This window comes from Lolium rigidum, chromosome 4 (assembly GCF_022539505.1).
Source record: "Lolium rigidum isolate FL_2022 chromosome 4, APGP_CSIRO_Lrig_0.1, whole genome shotgun sequence".
Classification (NCBI taxonomy): Eukaryota; Viridiplantae; Streptophyta; class Magnoliopsida; order Poales; family Poaceae; genus Lolium; species Lolium rigidum.
Genome location: NC_061511.1, coordinates 255,280,026 through 255,298,394, shown reverse-complemented (window position 1 = coordinate 255,298,394; position 18,369 = coordinate 255,280,026). Strand labels below are relative to the sequence as shown.

At 41.5% G+C, this 18,369-nt stretch overlaps 2 protein-coding genes across 3 annotated transcripts; both read right to left on the bottom strand.

Moving 5' to 3' along the window:
• Positions 1-333: 333 nt before the first annotated feature.
• On the bottom strand, positions 334-3,503 carry LOC124650292 (protein BUD31 homolog 2). 2 transcript variants are annotated; one of them, XM_047189839.1, is made up of 4 exons: positions 3,398-3,503; positions 2,051-2,178; positions 1,756-1,943; positions 334-734 (listed from the first exon to the last, which is right to left on the bottom strand). In XM_047189839.1, exons 2-4 carry the CDS (start codon positions 2,142-2,144, stop codon positions 579-581), a joined length of 438 nt encoding a protein of 145 aa, XP_047045795.1. In that variant the 5' UTR covers positions 2,145-2,178; positions 3,398-3,503; the 3' UTR covers positions 334-578. The 2 variants fall into 2 exon arrangements, with proteins under 2 accessions (XP_047045795.1, XP_047045794.1); XM_047189838.1 differs by lacking the exon at positions 3,398-3,503 and adding an exon at positions 2,812-3,152.
• A 9,956-nt stretch (positions 3,504-13,459) lies between these two features.
• Positions 13,460-15,822, bottom strand: LOC124650291 (60S acidic ribosomal protein P2B-like). Its single transcript, XM_047189837.1, has 4 exons — positions 15,738-15,822; positions 14,950-15,056; positions 14,343-14,572; positions 13,460-13,684 (listed from the first exon to the last, which is right to left on the bottom strand). Exons 2-4 carry the CDS (start codon positions 15,035-15,037, stop codon positions 13,658-13,660), a joined length of 345 nt encoding a protein of 114 aa, XP_047045793.1. The 5' UTR covers positions 15,038-15,056; positions 15,738-15,822; the 3' UTR covers positions 13,460-13,657.
• Between the last annotated feature and the right edge of the window lie 2,547 nt (positions 15,823-18,369).

The following is an 18,369-nucleotide window of genomic DNA, read 5'->3' as shown; positions in this document are numbered from 1 at the left end:
CAACTCGTCGTGCACAAAACAAAACGGAAGCTCTATGTACTCCACACAATCGTGAACCGTGTAACGTAGACATTTCTGTATAATAAGCTAATAATGGGAGTCCTCGACTACGGTCTCTTTGCTGCACTTTTACAGTTCGCGTCCAAACTGCTTCGTACCAAACCTTGGCTCGCCGCAAAGTATGCATCTCGGTACCGCGACAGAAATCATCATCTTCTGAAACATGCCACCTGCGCAGGCAGAGGCAGCGCGTCCATGGCGCAACATGTGAAAGTGAGAAAACACAGCCGAGACAGTAGAAAATCTGCCCATAAAAGCAGCAACAACCAGCTATAACAATACAAAGTACAGTATCCATTATGGAAGATCAGGGTAGCATGTTATCAGTATAGTTTTACGAGCTTCCACGTCGGAGAACTGGGTCTTACATTACAAACGTACCACCCACCCAAGAGTTTACAATACACAAATTGCACGGATCACCTGGTAATGCGGTACTTGTTTTCACCAGGGATCAAATCAAACAACATCCTCGAGCGATTAGTTTCAGATTATTCTCAACCGCGAGTTGGCCAACTTCAGTCTCCGCTGGCGCACCCCTTGCAGCCGCAATGGACGCACTCTATCACCTTTTCTTCCCTGAGGTGCTTGGGGACCCGGCAGACACAAGTGGTTGCGAAGTTGTGGTCTCGTGTTTGTATGCAACGGAGGCAACAAAGGCGTTCATAACCTGGCTGCAGTAGACTCGAGAAAAAAGATAGTTAAGAGTGAGCAATCAGAATGTTGAATTAATGCTCAATACTGAAGTATACGACAGAAAAATAAATTTTAAAAAGTAGCTATGACAAGGTTACCCCAGTCTCACAACTTGGTAAATTTCCAAGTGCATACAAAACTAGTGAGAGAGCTTAAGATGACCAAACCAAATTACTAGCAAATTAGTCAAAAGAGCGGACTATTAACAAAAAAAAAATATAATGAGATACTTAATATTCACATAATTTGTACACTTTCACAGTTTGGAGCAGGGGCACTTCTTCATTTGAGTAATACTCCCGTTCTTTAGATATTGACACTTTTGTACTAATGTTGACTTGATAAGGCCGAGATTTGGAAAATAGCTTTGAACTGATATGCCAGTGTATAAGAACGACGTAGCTATGGCATGGTAACCCTAGCCTCACAACTTGGTAAATCTCTTGTGCTTATACAAAACTAGAGAGAGAACTGAACATAACCCAAATTAGCCAATACTCCAGTTAAAAGAGCGCACTAGTAACAGAAATCATCGTGAAATACTAACTATTCAAGCAATTTCTACACTTTCACATGTTAGTAGCAGAGACACTTCTCTGTTTTGAGTTTGACTGCAATCATAAGTCTTGTTCTAACTTTTTAAGCAGGGGAGTGCATTTGCAAGTTAATAAACAATGCCTACATTTATACAATAAACATATATTACCAACTTCAATTTGATAAGACCGTACTGTGCAAAATAGGTGTGATTGTGTGAAGCCAGTGTGTAAGAAAGTTGCATCTGGAATTAACTACTCCTGCTATTTTTCCACTCGAATATGGTGGTTTGGTGGTGAGGATGATTCAAGAAAAGATGCTTGTAATCTACGGAAACTGGAACATGCTTGCGTCATCTGAAATGCCAGCGAACAGCAAAGTAGAGAAAAGAATCCACTACAGTTGGTACTTGATACAGAACATCAAAATAAAGCATTTCTACAAATGATCCAGGCTACCAACCTTTTTCCATTTAGCAATCAGATTTTTGTCTGCATAACCTTGGTCCAAGCAAAACTCATATAACTCCTTTTTGATTTCCTTCCTTCGGTAGTAGAGATCATATATGTAGCGGCTCTTTTGATGAGAAATGCGGAAGATTGGCCAGAGGGCCTCACACTTCCTCTTCCCATCATGTGTATCATTCTCGGCTGCAACAGAAAAATCGCATTAGTACCATCCTGCAACAGGAAATAGCAATATATGGATCCAGAAAAAAAGATCCTACAAGTACTACAGATTAGACATATATGAGCACCTTCTCTCATTTTGGCTTCCAAATCACGGAGAGTTGGTTCAATAAGCTCCCATCCTTCGGGGTACTTCACACGGCTCGTCTTTATCTTAGGCATGTTGTTCCAGGAAGTATGCTTATTGAACAAAAACCTGTGGGAAACATAGAGCATATATATCAAAATCGAAAATGTTTATCAGGTAAATCAGATAGTATTTTCCATCTACAGCTTGCACCCTTGCATAGGCAAGAGCTGGCAGTACAATCCTGTGGTAGAAGAACTATCTGAACGCCCTGTACGTATGACACGGCTACTGTGCCATAAAGTGTCATGTTCTGATGTTCATATAGAGAGCCCTGCGTATTATCTCCCAACCCAGGTGCTAGGAACCATAGTAGGACAGCGCCTAAACGAATTAAACATGCTAATTTGGGCTTGTCCAGTTCGCGTAACAGAACTCATCAAGCATCTCAGGCGTGGACTGCAGAAGCTACTCGATTCTGGGTCAGACCTAACCAGGGGGCATGAACGAATTGGAGCATCCAGACACCAAATCGCAGCGTCTGAAGAAGCTTTTCCGAACAAATCACCACCCAGCCAAACAAACCCTCAACTAGACAGGCTAGAAGATACATCATAGAGATTCTTTCGGATTATGTTGCCAATAATAATCGGAGCAAAGTTAGGGTTCGTCGACGACAGGAGAAATCCGGACGGATCCCCTCTCAACGTCAATCCAGCAGAGAGGAGGAGGGGGAGGGGGAGGACTGCGAGAGAAGAATACCTTCGAACTTCGATGCCCGGCGTTCGGCGGCGACTGTTCGATGACCAGGCGCGGCAGCCGGCAGGAGGAGGAAGATGCGTTGGGAAGTTTGGATCTTGGCTGGGACGCGCGGTCGGGGTGCCGTTGGGAGGGCCGTAGTTACTGGGCTCGATAAATAAACTTTTCGTGCTGGCCAGTGTGTACGGGCTAAAAAATATTTTATGGAAAAACAAATATGTAGTATCTTTTTTTGACAGAAAATATGTATCTTCTGTACTAATAAAACGGCAAAGCGACCGTGGGTAGGTCGCGGCCATCTTTGTCCCAGACTCCTGCTCCTCTGTCATCTTGTAGCGAACTTGAGTTCCTACCGAACTCTCCTACCCAAACAAAATACGGTTAATTTTCTTCTGATTTCTTGCCTGGTCCCCACAAAAATCCGTCTATATATATAGCCCGTATCCAACGATTCTCTCATGAATCCATGAAAAACGAACAACAAAATTGATCCCATAAATTTCCCGGACTACGCTCGCCAGCGAAGCTCAAAATCAAGTTGTCTAGATGACAAAATCGGGGGGTCTTGCAGCCGGAGCTGGAGCTCTACCTGGAGGACCGTCGGGAGCGGGTGACAAGAGCCAGCAAGCGAGCGAGACAGAGGAGAGAGGGACAAACGAGTGGGAGCCTGGGAGGCGTCGGGGGAGGCGGCGCGATAGATGATTTACAGAGGATGGGGAGATTAACGATGGCCAAGAAACATGACGTAGATAGGGTTGGGGCAACGCTGGCCTTGCTGGGCCTCTTGGGCCTGGCTAGACCGGCTGCCTAGCTGAGGTTTTTAACCAACACTAGTGTATATGCCCGTGCGTTGCCACGGGTTTTCAAATTTCATTTCTCAATGCACATATATAATTCACAACTTCACTATGAAAATTTAAAATAATTCAGGATATCATAATGTATTACAACATAATAATACCGAACTCAATAACAAGGCAACATTGTAGTGCATATGCATGCGTGGTTCCAACCAATGAGTTGGCCCTTAAGTTCATGAGCAATAATTTTTCATACAATGCCTGAATTAAATAATGTTTCATACAATGCCTGAATTAAGTGCATATGATCTGGCCCTCAAGTTTACGGGTCCGAAAACTACAAAAATATTATTTTACAGATCGGCATTACAACCGTCTCTACTCCATTTTTTCACAATACAAAAGAACATTGCACCCAACATCTTCTATTTCTTTCCTATAATGCAAGAGGTTAATAGTTATTACAGATCCAAGTTATACATCAATACACTTACTAATTGTGTAGTCACAGGCTCTGCCATGTCTTCAGCATAATAAAAAGTGGCAACAAAAAAGTTTTAGACTTCATCTTTTCAAGGTAAATGTATCCAAAAATGTAGTTGCCAATACCCATTCACCAACTGCACATTTATAATGATATATCCAGTGCTAGAAGTCTATATAGAATAATTACTTATCTATTGCAGTTCCATGAAGTACATGAGATAAACATCACTCTTTCACTGTTATCTGTAGTAATCAATGAAAACTCGGAATAAAAGATAAACTCCAGCATTACAATACTCCCAGATAAAATCACAAAGATTATAATGCAAAACTAACCTATCAGAAAAAATCATAGTTTTAAGGAACAATATTATTGTTAAAATGTGTTGCTTTCTAGCTTGCCACACAAACCATTGTTTCATCAGTTTCATGCATGTCTTTTTTGCTTTCCCTGCAATATCGAGAAAATAATATTAGATTTTAAAATAGAGTTCTAAGATATTTTAGGGGGATAAATTGATTAACATAAGTAATGTGCTGCCACAGATATTATTCAGAATAAGTTGATGTACACTACACGAACAAAAGGCTGAGATGATTCCACTGGGGAACTTTTAAGTCATGTGGAACAATCCCATGCTCATTACACTTGTATATTGCAACAAAAACACCATGCAAAGTCTAGTGAAGATGTTATTCAACTAATACCCATTCGCTCCTCCAAGAATCAACCTTACAACGTTCTGTCAATTGTGCAAATGTTAGCCTGAGACCGCCAAACACTTCCTTTTCGAGTGTTGCTACTCTGGAAGAATATGGCATTCTGCAGCCGCTTGGCTTTATTGTCCATCCCTATTGATGGATCTCGGGTCTAGCCATGACACGGTTCTCCATTACAGGCTAGCTATGGCAAAGTCTCCGACCGACAACCCTGCAGGGCTAAGATCCACCATCACCCTCATTTCTAGGAGATTTGGAAGGAAAAAATATGCAAAAACCTTCAACAACAAATCCTTGTTGCCTTCAGCGCTGATGCAAAAAATCAAAAAATGAGAGCATAAACTTGATTCTGGCGGGAGTGAAGCACTTATCGGAGCTAATTACCTGATTTTGTTTCCTTTTTTTTTGTTTCTGGTTAGGCCTAGGCCTGTCTATGTTTGCTCCTCCTTTATCATTATAAAAGGCAAAGTTTTTATCTCGTTTCATAAAAAAATCAACCTTACAATTCCAATACATCCCTTCAGGGAATGAAGGGAAATGAAGGGGTAATACCTGAAAAGCACATTGTCAGTAAAGCGGTGGCTAGTCCGTTGGAGAGGGCAGTCCATCGTAGGTGGCGGACCTCGGAGGCGGGATGTGGGTGAAGAGCAATCATTAGTCCAAACGAATAAAAATAAGTTTAATTTCCGTATTATGCTGCAAATATAGACGAACAAAAAACATCATAGGCGTACAAGGGATTCACATTTGTTTTGCCATGAAGCCAGTGAGGCTACTCCAATTCCTTCCGATAACTGCATTTAATCAAGAAATTGAACAACTAAATCACTTCAAGTTAACTCAAGCTGCGCAAGTGAAGGGCACAATAATAACTCATGAGTGTATAATTACTTTAACCAGTAAGTAACATAAAAAACTATGCATGTATATTTATACACCATTGATATTTCATATAAAAGGGCTGTCAAAACAATAGTAAAATGATTTTCAGAAAATATCGAATCAAAGAAAATAAATATATGGATCTACTGTTCTGGATCAAATAGACCTTTTAAAACAATACGGATGAAGCCTGGTGACCGGGTGTATACGTGAGCACGCATCCATTGGTTGACACGTGTCACATCTAGCAATCCACTGTTACCATCATTGTTGGGTTAGCAAACCACATCAACACTAACAACACTTCCGAATCATGTAGGACCCACCTTTTGAATTCAAATAGTGGGCCAGATGCACTTTCAAATCACGTAGGACCCACACCCAGTACGCTTAGCGATGGATAAGACAACGTCAAGGCAACAGATCCAATTGACAAGAACCGGATCTCAATGCAGATCGTGTGGCATCTAGAGGGTGCTCACGTATACACCTAGTCACCAAATCCACTCTCTAAAACAATAACACTACTCTAAGAAATGTGATGAGCACAGATAATGATATGATATGCAGATCAAGCTTAATAAAAGAGAAGAGCTAAAGTATGTGTACCTGCAACATAAGTGTCGCCGTAGCTCATAAATCAGATGAATTAATCATACACACATTCCAACCTTTTCCTCAAAGAAATCTACAAGTACCGAGTGTAGAGATTAGAAAACTATAAGAGAAGCCTAAAACTTATTAAATTTTACATCTGCTACCATAAATCAAGAGATGACATGGTCCCAACATGAAGTCTTCGACAGTTCTCCAAATAAGTAATGGTGTAATTGAACCAAGAGAACAACTGAAGGCTGTTGCACGATGTTGTAAATTATAGTTCTTGAGGTAATCAGGCCTTCACATCTGCTTATCTAATGATGTGCCACTATAAAACTTAGAACGAGACAGGACAGTGATGTCTGGGATGCTAAAATGAGTGCCGCCATATGCCTATATCCTGGGTTGACGTGCGCCCTTATCTCCAGACCTCCTGAAAACCAGGTGGAAATCACGGTGAGTAACTCACTGGAGACATTACACATCAGTATGGTCTGATGCACAATACTTGAAACATTAGTGTTCCTGAGAGAATGTGAGCTATTGGCCAAATGCGTTGCTAAATTCAATACTAAAATGGGAAAACATAAAACATTCTATTTGATGATATTTACTATTCAGAATGATAAAAATGGTAACCAGGCCTAGAATTTTGCGTGAGACTGCAGAGAACATTTTCTGCAGCAAATGAAAGATGCGGATGCATGCTTATTATAATTGTCCAATTCAACATATTTTTTCACTTTTATAAGACAAACATATTATAAATTGATGCTGGTCTACAATGGCGCACCAATTCACACCTTTAGCTATTCTCCTAATGCTTTGTTCATCTTCTCAGCACTCTTTTTCAGATCAATGCCACACATCAAGGTATCAGTAGTATCACCACAACACTAAACGATTAACAAAGAATAATTTAATTCAAGGTTAGAACTGATATGAGCGGGAGTATAAATTTGATCATGATGAGCACAACATCACTTACATCTGCGTTAGGATTCGGAAATTCTATATTCATGTGGATATGACCGAGCCTCAGGAGTAACAGTGCTATGGCATATTACAACTTTTTTGGTTGTATAGAAAGGGAACAAGTGAACAGCTTCAACAAAATCTAATGCACATGATGAAAAGGACAAAATTTGTGGAAACATCACATGAATAAACGAAATGAATTCCATCTTTACCTCTTCAACCCTGTAATTGTCCAGGTTCACCTCGAGCAAGAGTCGGGAGCACTTCTGCAATCGAAACCAACCAACCATAATTAATGAATCAGAGTTATTTTTCTCTCTGAAAAGTACAGTGGCAATTATAAGATGGGAAAATTTGCTACATGATACTATTGTTTTCTGGTGTTTGATAAACAGGCAACAGTTCCTCAAATCCTACCTTAGCATAACTATTGTACATGATAGAATTTTACACACGCGAGTGGTGTTTAATTTTCAAGCATATTGAAATATCGCAATCTATTCATGACTCGTGCTATCGTTTTTTGAGTGAATCTCAGTTCTTAGGCTACAAGTGTAAGAAGCAAAATAGAATGAAGGATTGAGGTTCAGTGTGCAGAATCACTCACCTAAGAACCCACCACTCGCGGGTATCCACAAAGTATCCACACATCCATTGATGATTTCATTATGCAGTAACAAAGTGGGCCATCAAATCTTTGTCAAAACGGTTACTTTTCACAGGCGGGTGATCAAGCAACTGAAACTAAATTTGCACCTAGTACCTTCTCTTGTGCCAGTTTCTCCAAGAAATTATAACAAAGTAGGCCTTTCAAAACGTTTTTAAAAACGGTTACTTTTCACAAGCAGGTGATCAAGCAACTGGAACTAAATTTGCACCTAGTTACCTTCTCTTGTGCCAGCTTCTATAAGGAATTATTGGAACACCATAATATATCATCTTTCATTCAATGAAGCACGGCCGGAGCACATGTGAAATGGTAAACTTGTTGCAAGAAAATCATGATCGACAACCTACATATAACTTCATATCTTTATCAACATCCAAAATAGGTTACTGCAGATAAAGTTAGTATGAGCTGGATACTTCTGAATTCAAGTAACAATCATGGTAACCAGAAGATGATCTTTTCAGGATTGGAAGTCCTCAGTGAGGATTGCACATCTGGTAATCATAAAGAGTTGAGATGTTACAAAAGTATCAATGTCCAATGATTCCATTCACGCAAGAGTAAAATAAAACCTTATTTGACAGTTCTTAACACGTGCAGTGGCCCTCGTAGTCAAACAAAGAAGTCTTCCTAAAAAAACACAAGACAAGAAAACATCCATGAATTTTTGCCATATAATAATTGATTTAAGGAATACCAAATTGTATAATAAGTGATTTAAGGAATACCAAATTGTATAAATTTAGGGGAAGCCCTCTAGACCTGACTCAAACGAATTAACACTCGTAATAGAGAAGTAATCGTCACACTTACGAAATAAAACCTAAAATATCTTCAACTGCATAGCAGACCAATAGTTTATCGGATAAATATTCATGTGGTGCTACTCGCCTACTCAAGTAGACAAATCATATATGCACATCATATGTAAAACTACAGACTTTAGTGTGCAACGATTATATAGATAGATGAACTATTCAGATTGCCCCAAAATAATAGCAAGGTGCTTCCTGATTAAAAAGAATGGGTTACTCTGGCGTGAATGGAATCAAACCACTTCATCTCGTGGAGAGGATCTGGAGCGGGGTGTGGAGATATTCCTTATTCACGGCCTACCTGATTAGCCGGACTGCAGATCTTCAATTCACGGCCTACCTGACGCCACCTATGCCTGGATGCTCCCTTACAAAAATACAGATCTTCAATTCAATCTTCTATCTAGGATCCACAAAAATGCAGATCGAGCAGAGTACAGCCTCGTAGAGTTTGAAGGGGACACAGTGCCGATGAAGAGCGTGAGTGCACCTTGATGGGGTCAGAAATTGGCGAGCGCTTCATGACTCCCACCGCTCCATGCATGACCTGTCAGAGAGAGGATGCGGGGAGGTTCTCGCGGATGTGGACGCAGCCAAGGTTGGGCGGGGGAGTGATGGAAGGTGCGCGACGAGAGTTGGGATCGGTGGCGCTATGCGAGTTGGGATCGTGTTTTTCTTCTCCTCGGTGAGGGACGAGGACATGGTGATGGCGGCCGGGTCCACGCGGTGGAGGCGGTGGCATCCGAGGAGATGGCAATGGCGGCCGGATCTACGCGGTGGAGGTGGTGATAGACGAGGAGGAGGCGGATGCGTTGGCGACCGGATGCGAGGGGATAGAGTGAAGGACGCAGTGCGGGAGTAGAGACGGGTTCGGTTGAGGTGGGGCCAGAGTGAGGGGTACGACGACGACGATGAAACGGACCAACATGGAGAGAATATTGGACGACGAAACTCTTTGACGTATTGGTGTGTGGGCAGAATAAGGAACACATTCCTCCTTTTTAAGTAGTGTAGATACTGGAAAAAAAATGAATTTCGATGCCAAGCTATTGGCACGAATATCACAAGGGATCACGGGGTGACATCCTTGGTTAGCAAGGAGAAGGTGCTCTCTCGGCCTGGGGCTGCATATCACATTATTCAACTGCTGAATTAGCTGAAGCCGCAGATGTTTACAGGAATTGGAAGCTATCTCGCTGATTCATGCCGGCAAGGTGAAACAATTCACCATTCGTCTAACACTACAAAAAAATAGGATGTTGCCTCTGCTATTATTATTGTTGTGTACTCGCAATCTAGATTTTCTTCAGTCAATTTTTTCTAAAAAAAAACTATGTGTTACCAATTAACTATTTCTTGTAAACGGAACATCAACTAAACTAATGAGTACAATGTCACAATAAATAGCCCGCTCACGCTTCGCTGACCTATCGCGTGGTAAAGAGAAGAGACTACGAAAGAATTGTAAACATAGCAGACCGCAGAAAGATTCTAAATATGACAAGTCCCCCCATGGATTCGATAATAAGAAAATGAAGAACGAGAACGAAACGAAATAAAGCATTTCTAGCGGATGAGCTTCTCCCAATTTTGTCTGGTAATAGAATAGGGCGGCTTGCTTTGACCAACACTCCAATTTTTTCTCTGGTATAGTTCAAGCACATTAGGTGATTCCCGATAACATTATTCTTTGGTATTAGTACCAAAAATACTACTACAGGGATTCTATTTAAAAATGTGACTTCACAATTTATATATCCAAACTTGCATGCCTATTATAAATTTAAAAAAAAATCCAAACCATATTCAAACTAATTTTATTATGGTTCCGTAGCAACGCACAGGTTTTACGCTAGTAGGAGTATACTACAAAAGATTCCCCGTGTCTCCAAATGACTTTTTTTAACAATCACAGTGCCACTTAGGATTTTTCGTTTTCAAATATACCACTGGAACACTATTGAAAAGATGACCGTAACTGGTAAAGATTTTGCCATAACGTACTAGATTTTGTAACAAAATGTATTGCAAGTTTTAGCATGAATATAGCTCAAAATTTCATAATATGTTGCAGTGTGAAAACACCAAAAAAAAATCTATAATTTCAGCATGCAAATGAACAAAATGTTAGAAGCATTTACATTATTTGACATAGCATCATAGTTTTCATATAAGGAACTTCCTATAATGTTTTCATGTCCCCACGAACGTACGATGCGACGTGGCTAAACCTGACTCGGTCAATCCCTCCTCTGTTGGGTTCACCAAGTTCATCAATGTATCGCCCGCTATCATGTCAATACATTCTCAAAAGCATCACAGTTCACCTTAAGGGTAAGATTGTCAAGGTTGAAGAAGAGACTGGCTGGGTTTTGAATTTGTTGTGTGGTCAATCTCACTCGGATAACCGACGGAAGTTACAAATATGTACCTGGCGCAAATTTCGACAGGTATATCTTGAACCCGGATATTTTGCTAGCCTTTGGATTTTTCCACTCATATAATATGTGGAGTTTTCTCTATTTATTAGAACACTAGGGGGAATCCATAAAATCAGTTGCATTGAAACCCGTTTGATCTAACTTAAGATTGTGATTCTAAGCCAACCAATCCTTGTAGCATCTCGCTTTGCAGTATTTTTTAAATGCTTGCAACATTGTCGCTTTATTTTCTATGTGGTTTGTAACAAAAGAAAAATACCCTAGATTTTCAAACACGCCCATGCATCAAAATTATGTGTGAATGCAACAAATTCCATAGGTTCCAGCAAATTGTCAAGAAAAATCATCGCACATATGGAGGACCGAATTGCAAAAGGCACTTGCAACATGGGACATAACACTTGCAGCCGACACAGAGAGTGGTTGCAGCATGTCACTCGTGTGTTCACACCAAAAGCACGCAAGATTACAGGATGTCTAACACATATATGGAGCCCGATCAGGGTGGCCCAATAGCCATTCCGTGCAGCTTAGGTGTCATCTCGGATATCAGTGGGGCAAAATGGGGTTCCCCCAGGAGGTCACTCCCTCTATGGTGCAACATCCACATTCATCATCTAGGGATAAGAAAATGTATAGAAGGGGAAGAGTGGACAGAAGGAAATTGTGCTTATGAGGAGGATCACAAGAGAAAGCACTCGCAAATCGCTGAGTGTGGAAGATGCTTGGGAGAACGAGCTAGTGGAGGAATTTGTCAGCAACTAACGTATGAGATACAAGAGACATATGATTGATCCACGAGGGGGACGAAACCAAGAATGGTTGAATCCACCATTAGTTTTTATCTTTTGTACGGTGTGTGTACGAGTTATTGTTGAGGATGGTTTCCACGGTGTTTGGTTAGCAAAGATACGGTGATGACTTGACGAGGCGATTATGAGACTAACAACTAACAAGGCACAACACTCGTACTATATTGACCTTTTAAAAAAACAATTGACATTCTTATGTAATCACATATCAGTCAACTTTATAAAATCCTAAAGCGATTCTTAATTGAGACACATGACATGTAGAAGCTGTTTGATTCGCTAAAAAATGTGAATTCATCATTTGTTTTTTCACCGTTGAAGTCAAGTATATTTATATTACGGTTTTCTAATTCTCATTTGGGTGAGAATTAAGTTAGAGCTCATTCAATTCTAGAACCGTCAGATTTACGCCGTGATTCGTGTGACCAGTGAGTTGTACATATGTTGCAACTGGTTGCACGAGAGGAGTAGCTCGGATTTTCCAAGTTAGAAATTGGTTGCACGATAGTTGCATTTCAATTTTACACCGTTAAGCATGGGCCATCTGCGTGAGAATTAAGTTAATTTGATTATGGTGGGAGGTGGGCAGTAAAAGGCCATGACCTATGGTGAAGTCTGCTTACGTGGTACCTGTTTCCGAGCCAGGTCAAACAAACAGGTTTATAGGTAACCAGATGAAGGACAAAAAATGGCAAACCAAACAAGTCTTTAGGCGAAGAGTCAATAGCACCGTTGACAATCTACCTATCTAAACGAGTTATTTCTTGGCAGCCCTCGATGGCTCGAACTGCTTCACTGGCAGTCTTTTTGGTCTGTACTGCAGAGAACACAGAAGGACGAGCACTCCCTGATAGCTCAGCAAATTCCTTGGATACTTGTTATTTCTAACCATGCAATTGCAGGGTGGTAGCATACTAAATCGTGTAATAGTGCGTGTTTATCCTCATTGCAGGAAGGGAGTAAACTCTCGTTAGGTAAGACACTATAACTACGAGCTGTGAAGAAATAAAATCAAGCTACCGAGTTTGTAGCAAGATTGTTTCCTTCTGAGTCAGCTAGCAAGACTACCCATATTACATGCTCCAACCCATATTACTTGATGCTAATATAGATGTATCTAGACATATTTTAGTTGTAGATACATCCAAGTTAGCATCAAGTAATCTGGATCGGAGGGAGTAAGTATTTCCTTCCGAATCAAACGAATTGCAAGACCTCGGTACCGATGCTTGATACTTTCTCTATGGTGTCCTTGCTCATCCTATCCCTGCTTCTACGGCATGCGCACGCGGATCACCAGTGTGAGTTGATGCTCTAACCTTGTTAGTTGCCACGCCTGTGTGCCTAGGTGGTTTACACACCACGGATAGGCAGCTATACATGTCTATGCATTTCATCGCATCAACCATAAAGAAAATTAAACGGATAAATGGCTAAGCCAATGATAGTCAAAATCACCAGAACATTGCTGAAACAGAACTCCTGCTGATTACCATTCAACTTAACAAAACTCAGACGAAGTCACAAGTCACATGCTAGACATTTACAATGTCCCAAGGATCTCTAAATGGTTCATAATACGACGCCGTCACAGCAGACCACACAAAACAGATACTAGGGTAAACAACAGGGGGCCGAGAGGTACTTAGTCAAACAGACTGAAACCCATGTCCTGCAGAAAGAAAATGATAATGTCAGTAAGGTAACAGTAATTTAATGTTTTCCATGCGAGGAAAACCATGCGAGCCCCTCTACTTATGAATTGAGTAGGCATGCAAGTTACAAATTGAGTAGGCAAGCAGTACTGTACTTAGGTAACAGTAATTTGCAAACGAAGAACAGGCGAACGCTTTCCATGTGAAGAAACCTACTTATGACTTCAGGAGGCATGCAAAACTCCACTTATGAATTGAGTTATGACTAGGAAGTCAGTGAACAAAAACGATAATTGCGACAAACTCAAAAGTCCCAGGCAGAACTGAAATAAATGACTGTAACCAACTACGTGAAGAATACTGACGTAGCCCCAATACTTATGAATTGAGTAGGCATGCAAGACTCTACTTACAAATTGAGTAGGCATGCAGCACTCTACTTATGAATTAAGGTAACAGTAATTTGCAAACGAAAAACAGGTGAATGTTTTCCATGTGAAGAAAGCTACTTAAGACTTGAGTAGGCATGCACGGCTCAACTTATGATTTGAGTTATGACTACCAAGTCAGTGAACAAAATCAATAATTGCTGTGACAAACTCAGAAGTCCTGCTAAAAATTACATGCAGAACTGAAATAAATGAGTGTAACCATTGCTAGGTGGAGAATACTTACGTCATCAGATTCTTCCTTCTCTTCAACCTTCTCCTCCTTCTTCGACTCTGCAGCAGGTGCCGCACCGCCACCAGCAGCCGCAGCAGCAGGAGCTCCCCCAGCAATGGCGCCACCACCTGAAGGCACAGAAGCAAACTTCTCCCTTCCACATGCAATCACTTCTGTTATGTCCTTGCCTTTGAGTTCAGCAAGAAGGGACTCGAGCTTGTTTTCATCAGCTTCAGCACCAACTGTAAAGAGAATCAATGCAATTTCTGAGCCAAATGAAACAGGTAATTATAGAACTACATTCTCACATAGATTCCGCTTTCCCAAGACAACAAGCATTTTATACTCCCATGTTGTCTATAAAGTACCAGATAGCAAAAAAGTTATGAGATGTGACCATAATAATAATAACTATCATAGGTTCTTGTTGTTTTGAAAGTGATAGAATAAATAATAAAATTCAATGGACATAGCTGAAAAATAGTGTATTCGGTCATGTTCAGAAACAAAATACAGTGCAGCAAATCTTTTATCATGATAAATATGCATGACCATAACAAAATGTGGAAGCAATGCCTGGTAAACAGAATCAGAAGAAATAAAAACAAAGCAAATATACCTGAGTCCAGGATGTTCTTGACATCAGCAGCAGTTGGGGAAGGCTTCCCGCCCAGATGGGCAAGCAGGTAGGCAGCGATCAGCTTCATGGTGGTAACTAAGGAACACCTACATATCAAAATGGCAGCAGCAGTCTCAGTATATGCTATATGGAGGGTACATGTATGCAACTAGCGAGAAAGAAAGTGACTGTGAAATGAAAACAGTAACAAGCAATTATTCATCACACAGGAAAGGTAACATGACAAGTACATCATTGGATTGCAAACAATGCACCGAATTGGGCATGTGGAGAAAACTGTAACAAAATTGACTATCCTTTGCATCCAGCCTGAAGCCTTCGAATCGCAGGTTTCTTCACCAGAGAAACTCAGATTGATTATGTGAGATGACGAACTACTTCATTTCCGGTTTTATGCTACCCATTCAATCAGGCAGGAAAACAAACCTAAAGGACCTACCGGGTTTATAAAAGGGGAAATCAGAGTTCTAAGGGGCACGGCTCCCGAATCTAGATGCGCATGCGCAAAGCTAGAGATCTAGCAGAGAAGACACTAAGGAAACTACAGGCGACAACTAAACAAACTAGACGGCACGAATCTACCCAGAACAATCAAGAACGCTTCGTTTTGCGTCCTCGAAAAAATTCTCCTACCAAAGAGACGTGGATCCTCGCAGACCAACAAAGACTTTTGGACTTGTCACAAGATCGTTCCACTAGTCAAGTTAGATAACCGGGAATCGCGAATCAACAAAGGTAAAAGGATGAGATTGGCGGCGGAGCCCTACCTCGGAGCTGCGCACGGGAGAAGAAGGGAGCGTGGCGGCGGAGGGGGTTCGTGCGTGGCTAGGGCTTCGGCCGATGCATTTCGGCTATATATATGGCATTCGGGCCGGGTCCAAGACCACTGGATCTCAGATGTTTCCGGACAAATGGAGAACGTGCCGAAGCCCACAATGTGTCGCCTGAAGGCCTAGGAGCACAGTACTCGATCAGCCCATGTCTAACAGCAGTCGAAGGGCTTTCAGTCTCTTGTATAAGCCCAGTAAAGTGCGGAGTCATCTTTTTTTTTTTTTGAAATTTGCGGAGTCATCTTCAGTCCCTTGAAACATGTACAGTTATTAATGGGCTCCGTATGACCCACAGCCCGCCCGAGTCATACTCTCCTCGTGCATCTTTGTTGTTCCAATATTACCCTAAAAAAAGCTTTGTTGTTCCAATAAAAAAACATTTGGTGAAATTATAATGCCTTCCTCTTGCAAGCTACTAGTAGGTCCAAATCGAGAACCAACCTAAGCTCCGAGTGTCCATCGGGGTTTAAACACGAGGTTTGACACGTGCATGTTTTATGATGGCTGAATGTTATTTTAGTGGGAGGCAACGGTCTCTCGATAGCGACGCGTGATTTCAACGATGACCCGGCCCACCAACACCATAATTAAGAGATGTTATAGGGTAGGGTGTGTATGTGTATGTTCATAGAGTTGCGTTTATACGCACATATATAAGCGTATGATTTTGTATCGTATTTTAGAGAAAAAAAAACACTCCAATTAAATCGTTGCATCCCACCGGTTCGTTTTGGCAAGACAAATCCAACTCAATCATAGAATAATGCATCACTAGTCATGTAAGGGTAAGTTTAGTAGTATATCCAACTGCTTCCTATAAGCTATTGTGGTGTCATCTATTGCTTAGAATCACCATTTATAATAGTTAGTTATAAAATTGTCCATCTTAAACTCTTACAAGATACTTGGGAGCATGTGCATCTATCCTTTTGATTCTGATCTTCCTAGTAAACAGTGATCCGAGATGCCTTTCATGATCGTGTCGTAAGAATCAAAATAGTAATTGGATATCTTCCTACGGCCCTCGTATGAGATCCTTTCGACGTCGGGATACATGATTGCTAGAAGAGGGTTATACAGAAGAGAGGGACCTGAGTAATTTCTTTACAGGTCATCGTTGAGAAAGCATCATGCATATACATAACCCACAACTTCTTCTCTACTTTATTTCTCAACAAAAGTATTCTAGTTATTCAAGCAAGTTTGTGAAGAAGGGAAACTGTCTCATAGACCTAAATATATACTCAATCAAGGTTATTTTAATGGTTTTTAGATTTACATTTAATCTATAAGTCGCTGGAAGAGAATATTGGTTTCTTTGGTTGTAGATAAATTGCCGATTCGAGCTCCTTATGAGATGTGATCGCATGGATCTTCTTGCTTTGGGTCAATTCCTTTGATAGTGAGTGGTCCACAACAGGAAGCACGACATGCATATTTTAGGTCTAACTAGTTGATAGTAAGATTGAAGCTACTCTTAAAGCAGAGGAGAATGGAAATTTTCAGAGTGAACACAAGGGGTCAAAGGTAGTGCCTCACATACAAATAGGGGAATCACACTACAATAAAATCTTGTATGAAAACTCATTTCTCTTCTCTCCCATATTAGGATAATTCTACGGGACCTGGTGTATAAACTGATGGAGTTGATCTATAAAGGTGAATTTGTGAACCGGGTCTCACAAAATTATTTTCCATCTTCTCTCTCCTCAAACTAAGGAAAAATATACACCCTCCATTCATATTAGCTAGTTGTCACTGATTTGGATGTATCTAACATATTTTACATCCAACCATGATAACAAATATGAAATAGAGAGAAGATAACAAATATGAAACAGAGGGAATATTCTAATCCTTACAACATGTTTATGTAAATAAATCTAATATACCTGGTTGAAAGGAACATTAGTAAGGAGTATTAGTGGCCCACGGTTCGGCAACCTTAACAGGGCGGAATAAAAGCACATGTGCATGAGGACGAAAGCTTAACCATGTCGGCGTGGTGGCGCGGCACGGAACGCACGTTGCCTAAAACATGCATGATTGCGCCCGACGGGCGAGCCCCAGAATGGATCGATGGATGTAACCATGTGCCGTCGTGATGCCACCCAACCTGACGTTCCAATTTACTACTGTAGAATGGGATCCCATTTAGAATTGCTGGCGAACGAGGCCACGCCCAATTCCTCGGCTGCGGCGGCGCCACGCCCGTGCATGGCCGGTACACCGCCCACGTTAACGCATCGATCGATCTCCGCACGAGGCCACACGCGACGAACAGCAACCGGCGACAGGCCAGGCCATGGCACGCACAGTGGTACTGGCAGAAGCACCGGCACCGCGTCGTTTCCCCCGGCGCGCGCGTGCGGCGTGCGGCCCCCGCTTGGATCTAGCTACGCGCGCACATGGGCTACCGTCGTTTTGCTCGGGCGCGTGCATGAAGTGCACAACGCGACGGCCGAAACCCTCCGCGGCACCGCGCGGTGGCGGTGAACCGAGCGGTGAGATAGTAGCCTGTTTACCCTAGTCATAGTGAAAGTAAGAGCATCTTTACCGGTGGACCTGA